The sequence below is a fragment of the Colius striatus genome, chromosome 8 (assembly GCF_028858725.1).
Source record: "Colius striatus isolate bColStr4 chromosome 8, bColStr4.1.hap1, whole genome shotgun sequence".
NCBI lineage: Eukaryota > Metazoa > Chordata > Aves > Coliiformes > Coliidae > Colius > Colius striatus.
Window position 1 is genome coordinate 8,880,730 of NC_084766.1, and position 26,487 is coordinate 8,907,216.

The 26,487-nt window shown below is 43.3% G+C and overlaps 1 protein-coding gene across 1 annotated transcript in view; it reads left to right on the forward strand.

Moving 5' to 3' along the window:
- The first annotated feature begins 5,680 nt into the window (after nt 1-5,680).
- Nucleotides 5,681-26,487, forward strand: part of GRID1 (glutamate ionotropic receptor delta type subunit 1) — a 521,647-nt gene continuing 500,840 nt past the window's right edge. Inside the window, exons 1-2 of the mRNA XM_062001480.1 lie at nt 5,681-5,759; nt 7,902-8,057. Of these exons, the coding sequence (XP_061857464.1) occupies nt 5,681-5,759; nt 7,902-8,057 (235 nt within the window). The remainder of the gene's footprint in view (nt 5,760-7,901; nt 8,058-26,487) is intronic.

Consider the following 26,487-nt stretch of genomic DNA (forward strand, 5'->3'; position numbering starts at 1 on the left):
TCCAATTTTGAGCTCCTATCTACAAGAAGGGCATTGAGGTGCTGGAGAAGATACAGAGGTGGGGTACCAAGCTGGTAAAGAATTTGGAATATGTCTCATGAGAAATGTCTGAGGGATCTAGGACTGTTTAGCCTGAAGAAAAGAAGGCTCAGGGGAGACCTTCTCACCCTCTACAGCTACCTGAAAAGAAGTTGTAATGAGGTGGGGGTCGGTCTGTTCTCCCTAGTAACAAGCAATAGAACAAGAGGAGGAATTTCTTTCCTGAAAGGGTTGTCAGGCATTGGAACAGGCTGCCCAGGGAGGTGCTGGAGTCACTGTCCTTGGAGGTGTTTAAGAGATGGTTGGATGTTGCACTTAGGGAAATGGTCTAGTGGTTGATAGGGCTGGGACAAAGGCTGGACTCCATCTTAAGTCTCTTCCAGCCAAAACGATTCTATGATTCTAAGAATACATTGTGAATGAAGAGTTTCCTTTTGGGATTCTTATGAATCAAAGTGTTTATCAAATACAAGTGCCAAGATAAAGTTTACCAACACTGGTACAGCTTGCCTTGGACTACTTGAGTGCATTTATGCAACCACAAAAGTGTAGGAGGCTGGAAAAGCCTATATAGGCCCTTGCCTATTGTAAAGAAGATGCCCGTTAAAGGAAAATAGGATGTGAAAAGGCACAGTTGGAAGAGAGGAGTAGAGAAGTAAATATGAATCATCTAGATGCAGCAGATATTGGACTGATGGAATTATGCAAACATAAGTTTGTGTAATAAGTATGAATTAAATCAGATCTAGGTTGAGTGTAGTCTGCCAAATTAAAGCAGGTAAAATCTGGAAATAATGGTGCTTTGCTTCTTTATGGCATCTTAAAAGGCATGTCAATCCAAATATTGTGTTCTGTAGCAAAGTTTCAGATTTTTAGCAGACACACAACAAATTAATCAAGAATATCAACTGTCCCACAAAGAACTCTGTAATTCAGCAGCCTCTTCTTGCGGAGAGACTCTAATCCATTTACTCATGGAAGAATAGCGTACTATGCTATCAACTATGAAAAGAGAAAAGGTTTCAATAAGCTAAAGAAAGTTTCAATAAAGCAACTGAAATCTTGGGCTGTCATCACAGGAGTATATCTTTTTTAAACTTAGAAATTATTTTTAATGAAAGAAATGATTTTTAAAACATAAACACCCACAAAGTTAGGCAGGTGTACTAGGCTCGAGGTTTTGCCTTACTATGTCCAAAGAAACGGAGCTGTTACATTTCTTTTTCTATCATTCCATGAAATTTGACTTTTTGTGTGGACGTGTGTTAAGTGCAGATGTCTTGCTTATTGGGAAAGATGGGCAGTGTTACTGTGTTGTGCATTAGAATCTTTTTTATTATTTCTTGTTTACATTCTTCCAGCTCCATAGTATGAGGTGATAGCAGCTGGAGATGCTTGCTGCATCTCTATATCTGTACAGCTGATCCAGAGGAGGAGTTCCATTCCCTTCTAGAGAAGAATAATCACTGCTGCATGTACACACAAATACATGCACACATATTTCAGGGGCTAGCTCTTACCTTAGATACATGTAAATGCATGGGCCATTATGGACTTGTGCTGTCAGGACAACTAGAGAATCTCCACACTACCACCTCTCTCTCTCCCTGCTAAAACCTCTTGTGAAAATGTTTAGGAGTAACTTTGGAGAAGATTGTTTCTAAACTACCTAGATTATGAGTCTTTTTTTTCCCTTTCTCTTCCCAAACAAGAACCATAATTTCCCTGCAATGCTTCTCTCAGTGTTTTAAGCACTTTGTCCTGTTTTGGTTTTTTTTTTATCGGGGAAGCTCAGCTTAGCTGGGTGGAAGTAAGGACAAGACCGGAGAACTAATGATTCTTAAAGCACTCAATTTACTCTCAGCATAGGCCCTGATATGATAACAGTCTCAGTGTTCTGATCTTGCAGAGCTCCTGCTTGCAAAGCAGCTTTGTAAAGACTCGGTAAACATGAGGGACTTTCTAGATCCAAGTACATCTTGCAGCCACAGTTCTGAGTGGGGCACTGCACAAGCCTTATGAAGCACCTTCCTAGGATATTCTGTGTTTCTAATTGCAGTGTAGTTTTCAGAGCCTTACTCAAGCCATTGTCTTACAGTAACAACTCATTCAGAACAAGTTTCCTACCACATTTGTTCTGACAACAGAAATAAGCACAGCGATAGCTCATGAGAGGTTAGCTTAAAATCACCAGAGTGGGTTGCAGAGGTAATAAAGCTGTGAGAGATGTGCATAAGATTGCATCTGTTGCCACGGAGCTGAACTTTGAATAGTGACTGTCACTTGCGTTGGGTATTCACCTTGCATGTTTCCAGTGAGATGTCATTCTGCCACGGGAACTGTAAATCCATTGGTACCTCATGTAATGTATAAGGAGTTATCCTCTACATAATGATGATGGAATATCATAGCAACTTATAATCTCTTTAATATGCAAACCATTGGCAAATGGCTTAGCTTTTTAGTGCTGACTGCTGCATCTAAACAATGTACACCCATCGCAAAACGTCAGCGCTCTTCTGATGGCGAATGATGAACAGCAGAATTGAAACGAGCTCTCTCATTAGAAATGCAACATCCATACCTTTTTTTGGAAACAGGGAAGTAACAGGAGAAGTATTAAGTGTTACAAAAAGAAACATAATCCAAAACAAAGTCTAAAAAAATAAACTGACCCAAAAGGCATGGAGGGGCAAGAGAAGGAAAAAGATAATGCAGGTAATGGGAAAGGTGTTGCAGCCCAACTTAAATTAAAACCCGACACAACAAAGTTTTGATGCTGCAGCTCTTCATCTTGCAGAGGTGCTACTGAAGTTGCAATTCTCTTTGGTGTGGGGGTGTTCATTTAGGTCTCATCGTACTTTCAATGTAACAAATCAGGTTTTACGACATTTGACATTTCTTCTAGGCGTTTTGCTTGGTTGTTGTGGTCCTCTGGCTGTGACAGTCTTCTGCCCTTTTTGGGGCCTGTTTCAGTTGGTCTTTTATAGTGTTCTGGACTCCTGTCCTCTTTTTTCTCCCCTCTTGGCTGGGATCGGTTTCTTTTCTGCAGACAGAGTACTTGCTCACAGATTTCACAGGAAATTTTGTAACTTGTTCAATTTACTGGGTTTATATATTTTACTATTATTAAAATAGCAACCAGAGGCATCCCAGTTGGGGTCAAGACCTCTCTGTACAAACTGAAGTAGGAAGCAAGCCTGCTCCCAAGTGCTCGGAATGTAACTGGCTGGTGTTTGGACGCCCGCATAAATCATATGTTTAATAGCTGCATATTTCTACAGGTTTCAGGCTAGGATACCAAGAAACTTCTCACACACAAATAAATTTAACCTCCTTTCCTCTATGGCAGCCAGAGATTGGTTCTATGCTAACACTTCCCCCCTCTTTAATTCCCACACATGTACTTGTTACTGACATATATATGACTGTGGTCAATATAGGTGCTTAACTTTTTAAAGAGCCTGTGTAAGTCACTAAGTGCATATTGATTTGAAGCAAATGTAAATTAGAATTAATTTTGACTTGCTAACGTAGTCAAATAAAGAACATTTCTATTGATCTTTGTCCCAGAAGCCAATTATCTGGATTAAGTGTTTTTATTACATAAAATACAGCATATAGTATATACCCTTCTGCACTGATCAGTGTGAAATTGCATATTTAAGACAAGGACTGTAAGTAAGAGCAGCTAATGAGTGATATATTTTTAAAAAGTATATTTTGTTTTATTTTCCCCTTGCTTTTCTCTGCTTGTCACTACCACTGGGTGGAGGTTACTGACGCATGTGGATCAACGGGGATTCTTGTTCCCATCCTTCCCATTTTGGCTTCCTTCCCTTTCACTCTGCTCCAACTATACTATATTCCCTCCCCTTTCTGCCTCCCCAGCCGCTGTAAAGCTCATCTATATTTCCTTCTCCTTAGCGTTAAGCAGGTTTTGCCATACTGTGCTCTGCATGAAAAAAGGTTCTCTGTATTAACTACATATATTGCAGCAATCTCTCATGCAAGCGAGCAGTGTTAAGTAGCTGGAGCATTTACCAGTGCGTGTGCAGGTGACGGTGATAGAAAGTGTGTGGAATGGACACGATGATGCTGGTATAACGTGATGGGGGAAACCGGAGTGTTTGCCCCTTCACGGGCAGAGCCCCGGGGGCAAGCGGCGGCAGCCCAGTTCTCCCCCGCCGAGCCTCCGCGCTCCGGCATTGCCTCCCGGGAGCAGGATGCGGCCCCAGAACTCTGTTACCAGCCTTGCACTTGCAAGACGGCGACCTCCAGCACCCGCTCTGCCTCCCGTTACCCAAACGCTGACATGATCTGTGCTTATCTCTATAGCGGCCCGCGCCTCAGCCCCACAGCAACTTCATAATCTTGGTAACATCCTACTCTCAACTCATTTCCTTGGCAGTAGTTTTAATTACGTTTCGGGCTCCTGAATGAATTTGTTTTCTGTGGATTCTTGGCATATTGAGACGCTTGTCACGTCTGGGTGCCTGCAATCACTGATGCGTTTGTTTTAGGGGATGAATTAGTCTTCTGAGCCTGAGCATGTCCAATTTATGAATTAGATTTCATTGAAAGCTGGAACAAAACAAAACAAGAAGCGGTTTTGCTGTACCACTTTTCTCCCCCACCCCTCATCACCCCCAAAGCAGGGGTAAAAAGATCTCGCTTTTCCATTTCGTCCGTCAAAAGCCTTCATGTCCGAGCCGCGCGTGTGGAAAGAGGAAGAGGTACCTCCCGCCACCTCGGCGCGGTGCCCCCGCGCCGCCCCTCGGTCGCCAAAGTTGGGCGAGCGGCGGCGAGCACAGCTCCGCGCCCTTACCTCCGGAGGCGTCCCGCCGCGCCGCGTAGTGCCGCGCCCGCCTCGCCTCGCCCCGGGCCGGGAGGGGGCTGCGGGGGGCCGCGCAATGCGGGGCGCCGGGGGGCTGCGGCTCCACGGAAGAGCCTGCGCCCGGCAACCCAGGAGCTGCCGTGCCGCCTCTCTTCCCCTCGCTCGCCCCCTCTTCTGCGCCCTGCGCGGACAGCGCTAGCCCCCGGCCCCTTTCCCCAAGGAGAGATACATTTATCTATATAATATATAGAATCGTGGCTATATCTAAATCTGTGAAATTTTTAATTTCCCGGTTCTTGCGTAGTGCCCCCGCTCCCCTCGGCGAGGCCCGGCCGGACGCCCCGCTGCCTGCGCCCCGCCGCCGCCGCGCCGTGCCCCGGCGGCACCGAGCGCCGAGGCTCCGCAGTCACGTGGCGCGGGGGGCGGGCGGCGGCGGCGGGGGGGCGCTCCGCAGTTCGCGGTCTGCCGGCGCCCCGGCACACACCGAGCGCTGGAGGCTCCGCCGCGCCGCCTGCCAACCCGGGATTTACCTCCGGGCTTTTTTAGCCCCGGCTTGCTTTTTTTTTTTTTTTTTTTTTCTTTTTCTCCCCCCCTTTTCTCTCTCCCCATCGCCCGTTTTCCTCAATCCTGGAAAATTTTTGGGTGCTGGGGGAAATTGGGATTTTTTCTCTGGGGGGGGTGTCTGGACATCTCCTCCCCCCGCGCCTGCTGCCTTGCTCCATCTGCCCTTGCGCCTCTTTTTCTTCTTTTCCCCGCCTGTCTCTCCACCAAACCCGGGCTGATGTGCTGTGCGAGAGGCTGGAAATGGAAGTGTTGATGCTCTGGCTTTTCCCCTGGATATTTCAGTGCGTTTCGGTGCGGGCGGACTCCATCATCCACATTGGTAAGAGAGGAAGCGGGGAGGCTGGAGAGGGACGCGGTAGATAAATAAATGAAGGGAGCATCTCGTGTAGCCGCGGTAATGTCACAGGTAGCGGTTGAACCCAACTCCGTGGAGAGACCAGAATGAGGGAAGGGAGAAAGGCAGCCAATTCCCCCCCGCCCCGATTGTAAAGTTAGGGGCGAAATGCCGGCCGTACGCCGGCCCGGACTGCGGGGCGGGGGACCCGCCGGGGCCGCCGCTGCGGTCTCCCATGTGGCTGGGGAGCCTGTGTTGGACCTGTTTGCGCGGAACGGCTTTCTCCCCCCGCCTCCTCTCCACCGAAACCAAACAACAACCCCAACACGCGAGATGGAGAGAGGCATAATCTGAATGTACTCGTAGGGAAAACTTTAGGGGAGCTAATCCCCAGGTTGCCATCCCCTGCCGTAGCAGGTGTCAGCCGAGCCGGAATGCGGCGGGGGGGTACTTGGCTGGGAAAGGGTTATACAGGCGAGATTTGCAGCGGCTCTTGTATGCGTGTGTGTCGATGCGCGCAACTGTTGTGGTTTGAATAAGAGCTCATTAAAACCCCTGGGCGGTAAGAAGACTGGATCAGCAGCGGGAGGAAGAGAGGAATGAATAGGAAAGGCTGATGTGAACTTTTATGGCTTCTGGGAGCAAGGCATGGTGATGTCCGCGGGAAGCCTGGCAGGCAAAAGCGAGGCTCTGCAGTCACCTTTTGGCTAGTGTTGAAAGGTACCAGCAGGAACGAAAATGAGGATGTTTAGGGGCGGAGAGAGGGGAGAGAATCACTTGTGGCGGATGCCAGAGGAAGAGACGGGAGTAGGGCTGGGAAATGAAAAGCCGTAATTCCCACCAGGCTTTTGTGGAGGATGGGAGATCACACACACAAATTAAAAAAAAAAAAGAGAAAGGAAGGGGCCGCGGCGGGAGGGAGCGATCCCGGCGAGAGGAGGCTCCGCGGAGGCTGGAGCGAAGTCCCGCGCCGACCTGGGGCGGGGAAAAGGAGGGGGACTAGCCCCGTAACAAGTTTCCCGGCAGGGGCGGCTCTGGGGCCGGCGGAGGAGGCTCCGGTCGGAACCGCTCGCCTCTGGAGCCTGGGGGCGCAGCCAAGGCAGACAGCATTGCGGAGCCATTAAGGAGACGGGGTCAGCCTTGACCGCAGCGGGGGACTCCGGCCCAGGAGCGCTCCCCAGGGCAGGGCAGGCCCCGACGGCCCTGCGGGGAGACAGAGACCCGGAGGGGCTGCCTTCGGGAACTGCCCTGGCCGGGGGCAGGTGGATGGGAGAAGCAGGCTCCGCGCTCTCTCTCTCGGCACCCCTCTCCTGCGGGTAGACAGTGTCATCCCGGCTTCTCCCCCCACGAACTTCAGCCTGAGTGGTGTTTGCTAAGTAACTCCGCGCAGAAATAGCGGTCCGGTGGGCAGGAGAGGAGAGCTGCAAGGTGCAGAGCAGTGATTTCTCACGGGCAGTGCACAGAGGCTCCAGCCTCAGGCACGCACAGTGTGAATCAGCAGGACTTTACCAAGCTGTCCTGGACGTTTTCCTCCTTGTTTTGTGTCCAGCAGTAAGGAGCTCCCACGGCCGTGCAGGGCAGGGCAATGAACCTACTGTGGGCATACACGCTCCGTAGCGAGGGGATCTTATGTAACACACATCGCCAGATGTTTTCATGTTAACTGCATAAGCAGGACAGTGAAATTAAAGCTTCCAGGTTACTGGACACAAATGCTGGCTTCACGTTCGTGCGTGCCTGTGAGCCTTAGTAAAACTGCTGTCCGAAAGGCAGCTGCGAAGCAGTGAGCAAAAAGTTGGTCAAATTCCCAGGCCTGCTCCCTTTCCCGTCACCGGTGAAGCGAGTCCCCACTCCGGCGTGGCTCAGGGCTCCGTCAGTGCCAGTGGAACAGAAGTGGCTGGGAGGAGGGTTGAGCTCCCCGTGCCCAGGACGAGGCCGCGCAGCTGGTGGCAGCTTCCCATGCGCGGGTCCCGGCCCCGCGGGCGCCCGGTGCCTCCGGAGCTGCCCCGCACCTGGCACCGTGCGAGCCGGTTGGAGCTTTGCACGGCCCAGGGAGGTGCGGTGGCCCTGGGGCGGCGAGGAGTGGGGCCGAGCCCTCCTCACCCTCTGCCGCCTTCCTCCCCTCAGGTGCCATTTTCGAAGGCAATGCTGCCAAGGACGACGAGGTGTTCAAGCAGGCGGTGTCGGATCTGAACCTCAATGACGACATCCTCCAGAGCGAGAAAATTACTTACTCCATCAAGCTCATAGAGGCCAACAACCCCTTCCATGCGGTGCAGGAAGGTGAGCGCCCCGGGACGGCACTAACGGCGCGGGCGGGCTGGGAGACAGGTCGGGGCTGAGGGACAGCCGGCCACGGCCTGGCCAGCGGGCAAGGAGAACGTTTCTGCACCGGTGGGAGCCCGGACGGGTCCTGACGCTCGGCTGGAAACTTTTCTTCTGTCGGGGGTTGGCGCTGTTTTACAAGGAAAGGGGAGGGCCGGCGCGATGCAGCGGCTGCGGCGCCGTGCCCAGTCCAGCCGCGCCGCGCAGGGCGGCCCAGGCGGGGGGCGGCAGCCGCGGGAGAGCCGGCGGGACACGGGGGCTCCGAGGCGCTCCTGGACCCGCAGGCGCCCCCTCTCGCCGCCACTGCGGAGGGAAGGCCGCACCCCGCGCCCCACTGGGCAGCTGACCCCGTCCCTCCGGCAGAGCCCACGCGCGGGCAGCGCAGCACGGGGGTCCCGCCCGGAGCGGCGCGGGGGGGCGCGTCATGCGGCACCGAAAGGCCGGGCAGGAGCACTCGACGCTTGCGGGAATGGCGGCGGGAGATGTCGAGGCACAAACCGGCTCCTTTCCTTGCACCTCTGCCCCTCGTGCCGCGCGAGGTGAAGCAGAGCAGGGGCGGCGGCGGCGCGGCCCGCTGTGAGAGCGGAGCTCCCTCTCAGGTGGCGGGGGAGAGGGGGAGGTGGCTGAGTCGAAGGCTGAAAACCTTCCCAGAGTTTACAAGGACTAACAAGTAGCTACATAGGTAAATAATTTCCATTGGATTTTTAGCAAAGGGAAACGTAGAAATTTATCTCCTTGCCTTTACAAACAAGGCTTTAAAAGATATTATTTGTGATTTAATGAAGCCAAGGTTAATTATGGCCTAGCTTATTACAGAAGCTGTGTTTTTCAGTAGTAATTATTCTAGAAACAGAGAGCTATTTATATACCCAGACTAGAATATTTAAAAAAAAAAATGATTCATCACCAGCCTTACCCTTAGTTTTACAGAGCACAGAGTGAATCTTTCCCAGTATGAAAATTTGCATTAATCCATATGTATTTATGTCTAACTTGTGTACATGCAAATGACAGCTACAAAATTACACCAAATGTTAATTTCCATGAACTCTGAACAATTTCTTCTGCTCTCTTTCTTTTTTTTCCCCCAGAGTAGGTGCTAGTTAATATCATGAACATTCAGGAGATGCAGCAGTATATACCTTTGCAAGGACCCAGTCACATAAACAATAGGATTCCTCCTGCTGCTCTGAAAGCTTAGCAAGGCATAAGAAAAAAAAATGTTTATGAAAATGAGAAGAAGGATACTTTAGAACAAAACTCCACCTACGTAGTCAGACACCAGAGGAAAATAAAAACCTCTAAATAATGGCAGGTTGATTTATTGGCAAAGATTAACTCTGAACAATTGAATCTTCTTACATTTGCAAAAGCTCAGTGTCCTATATTGGAGCTTATTCATATTCATGGAAGTGACAGTAGCTGGCTGGCTGAACAATTGCTTTCAACAATGTCACTTCTCAGAAGTAAAACTTTAGGAAACTATTTTGAATGCCCTGGGATCTGAGCTGACAGGCTTGTGGACAGGGTCCAGTTGCTCAGTTTTGTTGAAAGCAGCATGACCAGCTGGAGGATTCTTCTTCATCTAGGAGGATTTTATTAATTTATTTATTTATTTTTAAATGGGTTTATTTGTTAATCTTGAAGGTTATTATTGCATTTATTAAGACTACTATGAAAATAAAAGTTCCCTGTTGCAAATCTATGCTGAATCCACAGAAAAAAATTCTGATTAGATATTAAATGTTTTTGATACAGAATCTTTGTGCTACTTGAACATACGTAAATAAAAATGTTTCCTCCTATCCCTTCCAAGACACCCTCTCAGGGCTCATGTGCCCATTGCAATTAGGATTCCTCTTTGATGAACTGATTGCATGTTGAAGAGCTAAGGAAGTGGTTGATGAATATTCACTATTCCAAAGGAAACTTGTTCTCTGTCACTACTTCATAGAGGCATATTAACCTGCCTTCTTTTGGGAGGACTATGAAATGATCCTATCTGTGAGAAAACCTTGTCACAGGGGAAGAGCTAAGAGAAAAGTATGGAACTTTGCTCAATTTCCTGACTTACTTTGTTGGTTCAGGTCCAATCTTTTTTTTAATTTAAGATTTCATTTCCTACTTTTGAAACAGTTATACAACATGCTGATAGAATGATCCACGGGACATACAAGTTGCTGGGCTATTCTTCCTAAGCAATGTCTCGCTATCCAGTGTTACTTGGTGTCATTCTGACTGTTCAAAATCTTGTGGTATCTCACTGTACAGATGTCCTGCCCAGTTTGGTAGAGTATTGCATGTAACAGCCAAAATAACCTGGAGCAAATCCACCACCCAGACTGCTCAGAGAGTCTTGCTGCTGCTGCTGCTATATCAGATGCCCTGACATCCACATTATTCTTCTGTAGTGTCTTTCTAAGCAGTGCCATGGAAATCAATGTTGCAAGCATTAGTTTCATAGTGATGGAACTTTTTATAGTAAAACCTAATTTGGAATAAAAATAGACCATTGTGATACTACTGCCAGAACAGTTCACACAATCAAACCAATCACAAATATTGTTGTTTGAAGAGTTTTTTTGCACAGTCTTGTGAGATGACTTTGTAAATTATTCCTCAAATCCTTTTAAGAACGTGCTGCAAGCAACGACCTTAATTGCAATGGTAACTGTGCTGGTAATGGTATGGAACGCTATCCTTTCATGTAACAAGACTTCGGGAATTAACAGAGAAAGTTTTTTTGTATGTGTTTGAATTGGCATTTATTGTGCAGTTAGAGAACCTTTGCTCGTGTTGGAACAGTACTAACTGAAGGGTTTTCTCAGTAGGAGCATTTGCAGAACTAAAGGCCAAACAGAAGATACCTTGCCTTTCATAAATGAAGCAGTTTTCAGTGCTGGAAGGTGCTGAAAAGTATCATAGTATTTGGAAAAAAACCCTGTAGGGGCTTTGCTTTAGAGAGAGAAAGGCACTATTGTGGTAGTTTTTGGTGACAGAAGTAGGTAAATAAAGTTTGGAGATACTTTTCTTCAAAGACTTAACTCGTGTTAATAGTTGCATTGAGTGCCAGAGAATAGTAATTAACAAAAAAGTGAAAATTGTGTTCCACCTTTGTCTTAGGTTTTAACACACATTGCAGAAATAAGATCCTGTTGTGCTAAGAAGTAAGGAGCTTGTTTTGGCATTACCAAACTCATATTCTATAACAATGTGGCAAGTGGGTGGAAGGAACTCCACTGGCAAGGGATGTAACTGTAAAGTACAAATAGACCCTGGTGTACACATAAAATAGGACTTTGCTGTCTGTTTGTGCTTACAAGCAGTCATTGCATTTTGTAGATTATTGCTTTTATGGCTGTTGCAATTACTTGAGGGAAAAATTGTTTTTTCACCGACTGTCACTGGAGAATATATACATGGGGAATCATTCTTTTCATATGTTTTTAAGGAAATGAGCTTAAATTGCAAACACGATGTTAAATAATATCCTTGCTTCCAAAAGAACCATGTGCTCAGTTCCCGTTAAATGATTGAGATGTGAGATAATAAGTACTTGTGTGTGGTGTGTATTTAAGATAGCACTGCACTCACCTTTTTGTGTTCCAAGGATTCAAATAATCTAAAAGGTGTGAGAAACACTTTAAAGCTTTTTGGTTCAAACTGAGATTTTTGAGCCTGCCATTGGTGTTGAAAAGGGACTGTGTGTATGACATATGGGCGGCAAACAAGTTACCAGCTGGACTTGAAAACATGATGATACATTTAAATTGAAAACCAAACCAAACTAACGTGTAAGTTTTTTAAACACTGCTTTTGGAGGGAGAATAGTTGGCTGTAGGTCAAAACTGAGGCATAGGAAGTTTAACTTCTGTAGTGCTCTTTGGAGAAGGGATACAAAGGAGAAAGTTACTTAGAAACAGTGAAAATTTAAACCCCTGTTTCTCAACAGATGATGCCTGCACATCTATGGAGCTTTCCTGGAGCTGAAACTTGCTGTTCTCTCTGCATAGCAATTTCAAATGAATTGTTTCTAATTTGAGCAGCTTTGTATGTGTGCTTGTTGATGTTAAAATGCTGTCAGCTCTGGAAACGAGAACAAATTTGGAAAATCAAAATGTGGTTCGAGAGCAAGAATGGTGTTCCATAAATGGGTTTATTGTCAGTCCCCTGTATGCTGCTGCAGTTACTGAGCAACTCAGAGCTGCTGATTTTTTGGATGTCTGTGTTTTGTACCATTGAGTGAATCTGGTCTCTTATCATAGTCTGTAGCACTTGGTAACTGTACATACATGACACAGAATAGACAAAATAGACTCCTTCTGTAAGAAGGGACTTTCTGTAAGAAGGGTCTTATCACTAGATGCCAGGGAGAAGAGATTAGCACATAGATCTTGAACTGTCTTGGCTCTTGGTGAATTCCTACCACAGTTTCTCTGTAACAGTTCTATTTGTTGACAAGGTATAAGTTGATCAATGTGTAGGTAACTAAGATGAAACACAGACTTGGAGAACGGGACTCACCAGCTCCATTGCTATGCTTATATTTATTTATCTGGCTTGGATCCCAAACAGACCTATGCTTGTCTCCTGTGCATTGCCCAGTGGTAGGGAACTACAGTGTAACTGAATGGCTGTATGCTTGTGTGTGTGTCTTATTTCCATGTAACTCTTTTTGCAAACCTGGGACTCCGCAAATGTCCTTAACTAGAAACAGACAGGCGGGCCAGAAGCTACATCCTACTTTGGGCGAAATACATACAGACTTCGTCTTTCAGTTAAGGACTGTTCTGTGTTGGGAGAATTTAAGCATAGGTGGCTATTAAATATAGAAGGTGAAGACCTAATAACAATTGTGAAAAGCTACCCCTGGATCATGGTGATAACCTTCCCCTTGCCATTGGGTAAGCCCTGATCCATCACTGTACAAGGCTGTGCCAAAACAGATGTTTGTGTAAATATGGAGTAAGACATTTTGTTTTGCTGCGCTGTAGTTTCCCATGCCTCAGAAGGAAAGGGTGTTGTTTCTAGAGTTAGGGTGTTTTAATATCAGAATGGTAGAGAGAAAGGAAAGGGAAGTGTAATAAATGCCAACAAAAACTAAGATAAAACTTAAAAAATATTGTCTCTACAAATTATGATGATTTTTTGAAGCAAAGCTTTATTGATTAAAGCTATTGATTCAGGGTATGGGATCTTGTTTGGAAGTTTTTGACAGAGGAACTCTGAGCTCTTCAGAAAGAACATATTGTTACATACGTTTATTTCCTAGGTTTGATTTGAGATGTCAGTACTTTTAAAAAAACAACCAGAAAGAGTGTAGGTGGGGGTTCTCTCCCATGGTCAGAGAGGCTTTGCTGTGCAACTACACTTCTACTAGTTTGCTGCAGTTAAAAGCTGTTGCTCAGTGGGGTGAATGGACTTAACAGTTTTACCTTCTTGTGCCTTCTGAGACCAGACCAAGACTTGTTAAGGACTGCCACAGTGAAGACATCTGTGCCACTGTCACCTCATTGTGCGTGTGTTTTTGTGCTCTATAGTTGCATGGCTCGGTGCATTATAAACCAGAGTGTTTGGCAGAGCTAAAGAAAACAGTAAATGAAAAAGTCTGTCACTTTTTTGTATTTTGAGTATGCTGAAAGCAGGGACCTGCAGATATCTTCAACAGGAAAGAGTCAGTAGCCCATGAAGGAATCCATTTGGTGCTGAGGATGAAGGCAGACTACAGTCTGTGGGCAAATATCCAAGCACGCCTTTCTTTAGTTGTTTCATTCCACTTTGTAGCCACAACGATTCTGTTCTGATCACAGTGTAACTGCAAGTCCAAAATATTTGGTATTTCTGGGAAGCAGTCCCACTCGAACACATCTCTACTACAGCCTTGTGTTTTTTTTACAGGATGTCCTAGGGCTAGTTCCACCCCAGCCATATGCTCTGCTTTTGCCGAGGCTTCTGTCATTTCAGGCTGGGGCTGAGCTGGCTGGGGAGCAAGCTCCAGACAGTGCCATGCGTTGGGATGCAGCAGGCAGTGAGGTGCCCAGGGAAGGAAGAAGGTGCTGCTGTGGGCTTGCAGCTTAGCATCCCAAGGTAGTAAGGTTTTTTTCCTGTGGAAAAATCGATGTGAATTTGTCCTATTTGGAGCAGAGTCCTGCCCCAGCTCTGCAGAGGCTAGTGATGGGGAGGAGGTGTGCTCTGCCTGCCATAGCAGTGCCTCAGCTGCTGCTTATTGTGGGATGACAGAGGATCCCTTGTTCTTATCCTGCTTTGCAGTTAACAGGTTTTTTATTTGGTCTGAAAGATTCTTTTCATTCTGTCCATCTGCATAACAGGTTAAGCTCATTTCTTCTCTCCTTTCTAATATGCAAGCTTGCTAATACCTTTATTTCCATGTTGGGAAATCACTCACCTGTTTTAAGTGTTTCATACATAAGAGCAGCTGCAGGTTAGGCAACAATTCTTTTTCTTTACCTAATGGTCTTTCACACTGATTCTGTTGCCAATCCTGCTTATTTATCCAGGAGTTGCAATTGGGTTTCTTATTCTAAGATTTTATTATATAAAATATGCTGCATCATTAACTGGCACGGTAGAAATTATCCCAAAAGATCAGAAATAAGGAGTGTTCATTAAAATATCAGTCAATGTCTTGCAGGGTTCAAGATTTTCTTTCTGTTTCTATTTTTTTTTTTTTTTAAGGAAATAATTTTCTGAGTGCTTTGTTTGTGGCAGCTTTTCTCAGTCATTACTGTGGAGGAGGATCTGTAAATGTGAAATGAGTATACAAACCCACCTCAGCCTGATCTAGTTAAAATAATGGCTAAAGAAAATGATCCTAAACTGTGAAATACAATGTGTGTATATACATGTATATATTCATGCATGCCTATATACTCCATACAAATAATTTAATTGCTAGACTTTATGTAATGTGTCCAGCAGAGAATATGCCTTGAGCCTTTCTGTGTTCAGAATCTTCCAGCTGCAGATGATGAGAGGATTGGCTATCTAAGTATTACGTTTAAAATTACATTTTCATACTTCCAGAATGAGATTAATGTCATATTTTGATGCAATCGATCATGCTATAGTTGAGCCAAAAAGTGAATAGAGTTAAAACTACACATTCTCTGTACAGAGGGGATATCACCATGTTTATTAAAACTATTAATGGCTTACCATACTTGTCTACTGACAGGAAAACAAAATAAAGACTCAAAGCCCAGTTATACAACTACAGTAGTGGCTGACTGTAAGCCTACTGCATATTAAGACAGTGACTGAAAGAGTCACTTCAAATTTTAACTTTCTGCTGTTTCAGAGCAACCATATTAAAACTCTTCCTAATTTTTTAGGAAAAGATCAAAATATTTTTCATATTTTTATCCATAATACATTCCCTCTGAGGAGAATCCCTGCTGAGTCCTTATTTGTCTCTGTCATCTCATGCTTAGAGGTATTTTTTCCAATTTACTTCTCTGAAAAAAATACTTAAAATGCATTGTTGGAATCATACTGCTATGTGAGTCTTACAGTGATATGAAAAGAAATGTTGGGGTTTTTTCAGATGATATCTTTGTTTATCTGAAAGTTCCTTGCTAGAATGAAAATAGCCCACACAGCTATTGCTTTAGCAAGAGATTTTTCCATAATTTTCAGATATTTGAGTAGCTGATTGTGAACAATGGCTTACATGTTCAATTTTGCATCTTGACACGTTTTCTTTGGCTCATTGTTTTACGTACTGGAGCTTGCAGTGATTTTTCCTTACATACAGAAATGGTTCTTTGCATTTGGAAACCTGATGAAAGAGGCCAAGGAATGAAGCATTTTATACACAGGGCACATAGAAGTTACTCAGACTACCTTACGCAAAAGGGTGTCAGTTATGAAGTTGAAGTCCAGGTGCCATGCTGAGAATCCTTTCCATTTTGCTCTTCACTGAGGAAATGGAGGAGATAATGCTGATTCTTAGTGTAGCTCTTTTGCTACTAGGATTCCTGTCCATGAGAAAATTGAAATGAGACCATGAAATAGTGTGCAACATTTTGAGAACCTCATTTTATATCATATGTAGATCTGTAATCATTTCAAAGGCAGATCATAATGATATGCTAATATGCCAAGATTTCTTTGATTTACATAACTTTAAGGCAATAAATATCTGAAATGAGAAATATGTTGAAAGTATTTCCTAATAGCTTGCATTTAATTATAATTTGGAGACCTGATTGTTGTGCTTGAAACTACTTTCAGATTTGTGGGTTTGGAATGCTTTTTATAGCCTGAAATATTTGCCTTATCAGGAGTACTAGCCCTGCATTTGTGAAGTTCTGTTCCTTTGACCCTGTTCTGGCATCTTGGTGCCTATCTCACTTTCTTTTCCCCTGTTGCCTATTATTTTATATTCAGATATGCAGTAAGAAGTAATATTAGAAAGCACTAACAGAGTGTGCTTAAAGGTAAAAAGCACCAAGAGACATTAATTTCAAATGCTGTTTGGCTGCATTAAAACACACAGCAGGGGTTCTACTGCTTGACCTTACTGAGAACCATTCCCTTAGAAACCTTTCATTGAGAGAGTAAAAGGACAGTAAGAAAATATTTTCCCCCCTATATTCAACAGAATAATATCTAAGAAATTACTTTCTCTCTTTAAAAATGCAACAAGCCCAAACCAAAAAACTCCTAGTGGGTTCAAGCTCTTGTTATGTATCCTGCTTCTCAGTCCAGCCATTCAATCGTTTGCTTTTTAACTTACTTATTTGAGTCTTTGAGATTTTAACTGGTACTATTGTTAATGGAATAGTTTCCATATCCTCAAAATCTCATTTGTTCTTATCTAGAAAGTAAATGAAAGACTTTTCCATACAAGTGAATGTTTGTGAAGTTAATGAGAATAGTCTTTGTCAGTGGGTAAATGACTATATACCATTACTTGATATTTAGGAAATACCAATTATTTGCTACTTATTGGTACTTTCAATGGAGAAGCTGTGTGATGATCTAGAGTAGCATTTCCATAGTATTCTGTTCTCTTAACCTCTCTGCTCCTGGATAAAGGCAAAACTTGGGATGGTGGAAGGAGAAGTTGGTTTAGGGCAGACAGAGCCTCTCATCAGCGTTTCTGTGTGTTTGTAAAACTTTGACTTAAATTTACTTTTATTTTAAGAATAATGTCGAACTCCAAGGAAAATCCTGGTATAAACTGAGCATTGTCTTGTGTAGAAGATTAGCTGCATTTTTATCTAAAAGACCGATGTTTTGTCCATTTTCTATCCTACTTGAGGATATTTTTGGAATGAGAGCAGTTATTTGAGAGACTCAGAGAAAAAGAAATTAGGATGTGATGTCTGCAAGGGTCAAAACACAGGGGGCTAGGATGTTGAAGTGGACAAAAAAGAAAAAGGACAACCCAATTATCTCCTTAAAGTTTATTTTTATTAAAACTTTCTTTTTTTCCAGCTTGCTTTTGTTCTGAAGTACTTCACTGTGGAAGTAACAGTTTTGATATAGGTAGGACTTCATGATCCAAATAGAAACAGAAAAAGCTTGCTCTTCCTGTGGCCTGAGTGAGATGCCATGCACAGTGTAGGTCTGAATTTCTAAAGAGGCTGGAGAAGGGCAGGGGTTTCACAGCATTAGCAAGTAATCAGTCTGCAAATAATCAGCCTGTGGCAGGCATTTTCCTCTCCCAGAGGGAAAGCAAAGTGTGCCCATAGGACAAGATAGGGAAAGGCATGCTCTAGCAGAAGTTGAGGTTGATTGAATCTCTGCTTGTAGAAAGTCACTTTTCCAGGGCAACTTGAAATGACAGTACGTATATCTTCATCACAGTGTTGTATAGTCCACATGAATTTAATGTTTCTACACTACCTAGCTTTTTTTTTCTTTATAAAGAGCCCACCAAGTTCTAAGGGAGCTGATGGATTGTATATGGTAACTCTTAGGGAATGCTTAGGAGGAGGAAGGTCTTGCAGCAGGGCTTTATGCCTTGTCATGTGTTGAGGGCAGTTTACATTTTTGTAAATGGAAAGAGGACATGGTGTGTCTTCTTTGCTTTTACACTATTGCTTTAGAACATAGTGTCAGCTAAAACTCAGAGCCATCTGGGTAATGCAATGACTTGTGAAGCCTGATTTTTTTAAAATCAAACCTGCGATCCTAGTTCTCAAAAGTCATTTTACTGTCTTTCATTAGATTTGTATGCGGTAACCTAATATTTATCTCAGGAAAAGCTTGGTTCTGTTATCCATTTGGTTCATTCTTCATGTCTTATGTCCAAGTTGGGGATTGTACAGTTACAGGTGGTATCTTTATGCCTGGACTTCTTCACCAAAACTCCAGTTTCTCAAGAGCGTCTAGCTGGTGAGACATCATTTTCTGTCTTTGGTTGTCCTTTTCAGAGCCACTGCCTCACTTCCAGCCATGCTCCATCATCTAGTCCAACCCCCCTGCAGAAGCAGAGTCACCTGGATCAGGTTGCATAGGAACATGTCAAGACCTCCAAGAAAGGAGACTCCACAACCCCTCTGGGCAGCCTGTGCCAGGGCTCCCTCACCTGAACAGTGAATTAGTTTTTTCTTATGTTTAAGTGGAACTTTTTGTGTTCCAGCTTCATCCCATTAACCCTTGTACTGTTGCTAGCTACTATAGAAAAAAGGGATGTCCCAACCTCCTGGTACCTACCATTTAGATATTTGTAAATGTTAATAAGATCTCCCCTCAGTCTCCTCTTTCCTAGACTAAACAGCCACGGTTCCTGCAGCCTTTCCTCGCTCTCCTTATTTGTCAGTATCAGGTCCAGCAGCACACCCCTCCTCATTGGTTCCTCGATCGTCTGCGACAGGAAGTTGTCGTCAACAATCTGTAGGAACCTCCTGGACTGTGTGTGCTTGGCTGTGTGGATATCCCAGCAAATATCAGAGTGGTTGAAGTCACCCATGAGGACGAGGGATTGTGATTGTGAAGCAGCTCTGAGCTGTTTGTAGAAGGCCTCATCCGCTTCCTCCTCCTGATCAGGTGGCCTGTAGCAAACTCCTACATCAATATCACCTGCCTTGCCCTGCCCATTAATTTTTACCTATAAGCACTCTACCTGCTCCTCATCCCCACCCAGGCACAGTTTGGTACACATTAATTGTTCCCTCCCATAGAGAGCAACTCCACCTCCACGCCCTGTCAGTCTGTCTTTGCAGAGCAATCCATAGCCCTCCATGGCTGTGCTCCAGTCATGGCAGCTGTCCCACCACGTCTCTGTGACCGCAATGAGGTCGTAGCCCCACATCCGCACCCACATGTCCAGTTCCTCCTGCTTATTCCCCAGGCTGCATGCATTGGTGTAGAGGCAGTGCAGGGGCTTACTCAAACACACAGGTTTCCCTGGACGATTGCAGGAGGATCCTCCCTGGTTTGGCTCTCCCTCAGGGTGGTCAGAATTTAGCGTGAAGCATATGAACATGCTTTCTGTGGTTTACTGGATGATTCTATTTCCGCTGTGTTTTAATTATCATGATGACATCTGTTGGCTGCAACACACAGACTTTTTTTCAGAGCATATTCTGAGGGTTATAAATGACTACTATATCTTCATGAGAAAATTAAGGTTTTGTCTTGCCCAGGGAGGTGCTGGAGTCACTGTCCCTGGAGATGTTTAAGAGGTGATTGGATGTTGCACTTAGGAAAATAGTCTAGTGGTTGATAGGACTGGGACAAAGGCTGGACACGATGATCTTAAAGGTCTCTTCCAGCTGAAACGGTTCTATGATTCTATGACTCTTAAGTGGAACTGTGTTATGGAAATGGAATGTTTGTCTCCAGGAGACTTACCATCTTTCAGTTACCACCAGGGGAAACCTTTCAGTTTCATGCAGCTTCCTCAGTGTTGCCTGCTTCTGTAAGCCCGGGGTTTGTATTGCAGAATTAAGTCTCTCATCCTGCTTTCGCTGATATGACAGGCAACCTTCCTCTTTTTTATTTTAGTTTGGATGTTAACCTTTAAAGCTGTGTATCTCCGATGGTGTAAGGAAATGGAGAACACACGTGGACAAGAAGCCAGAGGTGCTTGTTGAGAACATTACAGTAGCTCCAAAGAGTGGCAAAATATCAGGAATGTAAAAAAGAAATTAGAACAGTGGTCAGTTATATTTGTAACTGTTGTGGAGAATGGATATAAAAACTTAGGGTACTGTTGATAAAGTGCAGAGAAGCAGAAGAAGCTGGTCTAAAGCTCAAACATGAGTGAGGGAAAATGAAACAGCTTTCAAAAAAGGTCTTTATATATGTGAACTTTGCCATTCTTCTCTTTTTAAAATATTTCTGGTGATGTAAAATAACATCATTAATTTTAACAATAAAACAAACACTTTCAAAAAAATAATTACATCAAATTATTTTAGCTTTTGGTCAGAAAGTTTTCTAACAGATGGAAAAGAATTATCTTCATGAAACCATAGAGACAGACAAATACAAAAGTACTTTGATCTTGTTCTCATAAATGTAATTTTGAAAAGTCCTTTGAGTTTCTTGAGGAGAGGTTCATATAAAGGGTGTCTGTGTGCTTTCCAAGAGATTAGCCAGATAACCTTTTTTTTTTCCAGGGTATCCATATTTGCAAATAATGGCTGACGTGAGAAAAGTGTGGTCATCAATGTAATAGAGTGTTCACAATACTTCAAAAAAGTGTGCCTGCAATGCATTCACCTGGAATAATATTGAGATTTAAGCTGAAGATGGGAAATATTTGCTGACAGGTCTGGCCTCAAGGCATTCTTTTCCTTTCCTAAATGCTGATAAAATTGCTTAAAGTGTTCTAAAGTATATTGAAAGTTGTCTCAAGATGGATACATTGTCTAAAAAAAGCATTATTCCATTCTCTCCATAATTTTATTCTCGTTTTGATGAGGTTTTATGGGAAACATATCTTTTTTTCTATAGAAAAATATTAATATAGGTAGTAAACTTACTGAGAGTATTAGTTATCTTGATACAGAGAAAGGTCAAGCAATTTTCTGGTTGCTGGTCCTGGATTAAGTTTTAAATTGCAGAAGTTTGACTCTAACTCTTGTTTCTCGTGAATGAGAATTACTAGATGAAGAGAAATGAGAGTCTTAATGCAGTTTCTCGTGTGTTTGCTGAGCTCTGATCTGTATAGCATAGTAAGGAAGACATAACTTTGTGTTGATGGCCTTTCTATGTGTCCTTGGGAATGGAATTCCTCTTCCCACCATTCATGCAGTGTTATCACATACTTCATACCTCCTTCTGACTTGTCTGTAGGGCCTCTGGAAACATAGCTTAAGGTACATATCAACTTTTTGCTTCTTTCCTTATTTCCTTCTCTCTCTTTTCTTTACTATCATCCTTTGATCACCCAAAGTACCAGACTGGCCAAAGGAAGCAGTGGGACGTTTGATATATTAGCTTGGTATATGTATCTGTTATTGCAAAGCTGCATTTGCTTAAACCAGAAAAGGGTTAATGTAGCTGTGGACTTGTTGAGGAATTTTTCTCCCTGGTGACATAAGTAGGAACCTGCTACTTTTTTCTTTTTACTCTCTATGCTCTGTGGGTTGTGATCCACTTCTCGGGATTTTCTGAACTATTTGACATAAAACATTTCTTGATAGTGTTGGGGCCAGAGTGATGACCTGACTTTCCTTTGCTTCTCTCTTGAGTTGTATTGCAGTTCTGGTCTTTTCCCTCTCACTGTAGCCTTTGGGATGGCTGTAGGCCAGTTGTTTTCAAGCTTTTAAAAATTTCTATACCTCTGGAAAAGTTCCCAAGAGGGGTGGTAATTTAAATCCACTGGCAAAGAGACTTAATATCTTTTTCAATTGCCTGGATTGATCTGTAAGCCACAGGTTGAAACCAGTGGTAGAAGATTTAAGAAAGAATCCTTGATGTTCACAAAACCAAGGTGTTCATGACCTCTTGATTGTATTTTCCTGTGATTGCAGAGAATTGGAGTCAGTGACACAGATGATCCTTCCAGCTTTGTCCCCTCAACACGGAACATAAGTACAGAATCACGGAATCATTTAGGTTGGAAAAGATCCTTAAGGTTATTGAGGCCAACCATAAAGTGACAGTTTGTTCACTGTGATTAACCTCACGTTTGGCAATATTTTCCTTAAAATGATTATGACATCTTTATTTGAAGTACTGAGAGTTTGTCTTATCGTTAGCTAACTACAAAGACCAGAAAAATTGAGTGACTTCCTTGAACAACAAGCTATTATGCAAATGCTGGCAACCCCCTTGAATTTACAAGTCTCACTTATTCTCTGTAGAGAAATACAATGTGAAGGAGGAGAACCCTAGGTCTTTGGAGTTATAAGCCCCAGAGATATAAAATGAGCTTGGGAATTTGAGATGTATGACAGCCATAAGCTCAGTTATTGGCCTGTTTTCCAAGCATGACTATGGTGCTGTCATAATGCATACTTAGAAACCTTTAACAGTTATACTTCAGTTCTTGTAAACTAGGGAGTGATTATTTCATCTTCTGTTTATACCATTCATCAGAGCAGTCTGGGCTGATAAGGCTCAGAAAACTCTCAAGAGTTTTACTGCTGTTAATGCAGCAAGTTACAACAATGTTTCTGAGTACTTCTAGTATCATAATCTATATTGGCACTAACTCAATCATACAAGTTGCATCTTCCTACCCATCTGTCTTGTTTGAACTGAGTGCATCAAATTCCTTGGAAGTTCTTCTGTATATTGCATGTTAACTTTTGAAGTTGATTATGTTTGTTGCTGTTAATAGCTTACAGTAGCTATTAGATGATTTTGTAAAAACCTCAGACTGTTTACTTAAAATGAAAAATAGAAAGGATTATTTCTGTGAGAATTAATTTCATTCAGAAATACCCACAAGTCTCTCCAAGTACTCGCAACCTGCTTTCCTTCTGTTCATAGAGATCTGAAAGTGTAACCGTATAACCGTATAAGCATGTGAACTTGTGCCCAATTTGATCCTCAGATGCATTACAGCTGAGGTTCTAGACTGCATGTAACCCCATGGAAACTCTTTGATTTGAAATTATGTAAATCACCGTAGTTTTCTACAAGCAGGCTGAGAATTTGTGCATAGAAAAGCTTTCCAAGCCCACATGCATTTAGACTTGACACTCGACTAGACAGTGTGAGTACTGTGAACACGAATGGGATCCAGTCCTAGGGATACCTATAGGTAAATGATGGAAGCTTTTTCTCTTCTACCCTGTTTCATGTAGTAGAGCTTGGCATAAAAATGAGAATCTGCTTTGGGATACATTCCTTTTCATCTTTCCTTCCAAGTTAGCTTGGCTTTTCAGTCTCAGTGAGTGGGCACCTTACACAACGAAGTAATGAATTTGGTATATTGCTTATGCATATTGCCATCATTTGAAATCTTTTGCAGGTATTTCTGAAATATGATACTTGATTCTTCCACGGGCAGATATTGCACATGGGAGCAACTTCCCTGCTTAAAGGCAAGATGACTCAAGACACAGACAAAACAGGCAGCTCTGGGGCAAGTGACTGTAAGTGTAGCATCAGCTTTAGTGATGAATTTGGCTGCTCTGTGAGGCTAGCCAGCATTGCTACTGCTCCATGAGAAGGACTGGGATTTGGAAAAGGCAGCTGTTGCTTTGTACAGGGAAGGAACATCACTCCTCATATTTTCCTTTGTCTCCCAACTGACATCAGGAAAAACAGGATTTGCTCACCTGAGTGCACCACTGGGACTTCACCTGTGGTTTGTCCCTTCATATTGATTTCCTATGGCAAACATAGCCCAGAAACAACCTCTTGTCCAGAAACAACCTCTTATCCTTGTGGCATCAAAATTCAGTTTTGCCTAAACTGCCGAGATGATGTGATCTGCCTCTGCTTAACAGTTCCTGTGATACATTTGTCTGCTTTACCTGTGTGGGAACTGAGTCTGTATTTCTGAAAGGTACAGCTGACAGTAAAATAATTACCAAGAGAGAGCTACACCATGAACAAAGCTGAAAGGAATACTGAGTGTTCTCAATGTTACACCCCTTTAGCTCAGATGCAGGCGATCACCTCACAGGTGATGGCAAGCTCAATGGCCTAGAGAAAGACAACCAGGACTGTGTCACTGGAGTGACTGCTTCCAGCTAAGTCATGAGTTGCAGCAGACTTGACTGATCTGTGAAGACTTGAAATGGTTCATATCTAAGAGAAGGATCTGCAGTCTCATACATACTGTTCAATATAGGCACAAAAATAAAGACTATACTGGAGGAAGTTATTTGTTGAAAATTATTCAGTCGCCTCTGGAAGAAATAGGCAATAAATCTGCCTGACTGCTTTCATTAAACTCAAAAGCATCTGTTGCAACACTTGTTATGGTAACTGAAGTAGGTATTACGTCTGAATGTAAAAGTTATAAAAAACATAGCTTTAAAGATTCATCGCCTGTTTTACTAGTGATTGGCAAATAATTCCTAAAAAGAGATATTAAAGGTTCTGATCTGTGGAGTTCAGAGTGCTCCAAGTCTTGATTTGTGTTTGAGAGTATCTAGCTCTTTCAACGAGAGTCTGTTTGCAGATTTACAATCAGTAGCAGATGTTTTTCTAAGCTCATGGCTGACTATTACACAAAAGTGAGCAAGAGCTAGCCAAGTAGGGACAATGGGAGAATGAAACCAGAAAACTCCCTATAAGAGACTTCCAGGCCCTAGTTCCAGCCATGCTGACATAGCTTGGTAGGTCTTCTTAGGAATATCCTTAAACTGTAATAAGAGAAAGGGTCTACTTTAGAATTAGAGTAAGTGCATTGATTAATTAACTTCAGAAAGCTGATCTAGGAACAGGTATGGCAAGAGATATGGCAGAACTGCAACTACTGTTACAAAATGTACAGAAGATAAAAAGTTCTAAGACTGTAATTTTTTAATACACAAAAAGAGCTTCATGTAGCACAGGATATATTCTGGAGTGGATTAGAAATCCATTATCAATCTTTAAGCAGTTTCAGTAGCAAACTGTGGAACGGTTCTTTGAAAAAACATGTAGGCATTGATAGTCCTTTAACAACCTTCTGAGAAAATGCAAAGCAGAAGATGCAAACAAAATTAAACTCTTAAGTGGTTTTCAAAAATTCATTCCGTGAGATTTGAAAGGGCAGTTGGAAAAATCCTTTATTGCGTCTTTGTTCTTTTTGAAAGCTGAATAGAATGTAATTTTTCTGTTGCAGACTTCTTTCTTAGAAAAATATTCCTGCCTCAGAATGTGTAATTTTTGGTGACAGTGATGTTTTCTGTTACCTCTACTCACTGTCCCAAATAAATTCCAAGAAAACGCTTGCTGTCAGCACAGATTCTTCTTGTGGTGGGGAATGTTTTTCATCTGAAAACTAAGTAGTGAATCCGACTCAGGCAGTGGCAGCCCATACACAGAGCCACTGCCTTTCTTTTTTTACTCTCTACAATTCCCTTTGTTGCATATCCTGAAGGTATTTGGGAGAAACCTCTAATTAAAATAATCTCTAGGAAAGTATTGGTTCAGTGGAACCGATTATATGACAACAAAGCCTCACTGTATTTTAGAAGACTTCCAAACAAGTGGGAATATGTGTCACATATTTACCTTTTTAGGTAAAAGTTTTAGTGTGCTTTGCCTTCCCTATAGGCAATGATTGGTGAGTCCAGGGCTCAGTGAGGCACAGCTGCTGCTTTCCCACTGCTGCAGAGCTACCTTACAGCTGGCTGGTGTCCTTGCTTCTGTGCAGGCACTCCTCGTGGCAAGGAGGCAGAAGAGTGGGGTGGCTGGGTCTGCTACCTGGGCAGCCAGCCAGGGGCTGCTGGGGCTTGTGGATGGGCAGTCTTCAGAATTCTCTGGTCTGATAGTGTGGGCCAGTCATAAGAGGTACCTAACATGCTGTCCTTGGGACTTTTTCATCTAATGAGGGGGCAGAATATTTTGGGTTGCTTGTGACTGATCATCTGATTGCTTTCTTGAGAATTGTTACTGAAATTTGTGTTATATGGGCAAAATTTCCTTCTAACTTGAGCAAGGAAGGTATAAACTGAGACAAGGAAAGTCCCAAAAGCTGGAGCTTGAACCAATTGACCTGAGTTTCTCTCACTTCTGTGAAATTTGTATATATGTATGTGTGTGTATATAAATATACAAATGAAATAGCTGCTCACCATTAGACAGATTAAGTACATATTAGGAAACACTTCCTTTTCTTTCTGGGACCCTTTTTCTGCATTCTCAGATGCAGTAAGCAATACACAGAGAAGGATGTTAATCTGTTCAGACAGAGTAATTGTTCGTAGCACTAGTTTTCATTTTCTACTGTCTCTTATGAAATTTAAACTGGTGTTTTTAATGTAATTTTCTTGGTTTTTTTCAGTAAGTTCTCTAA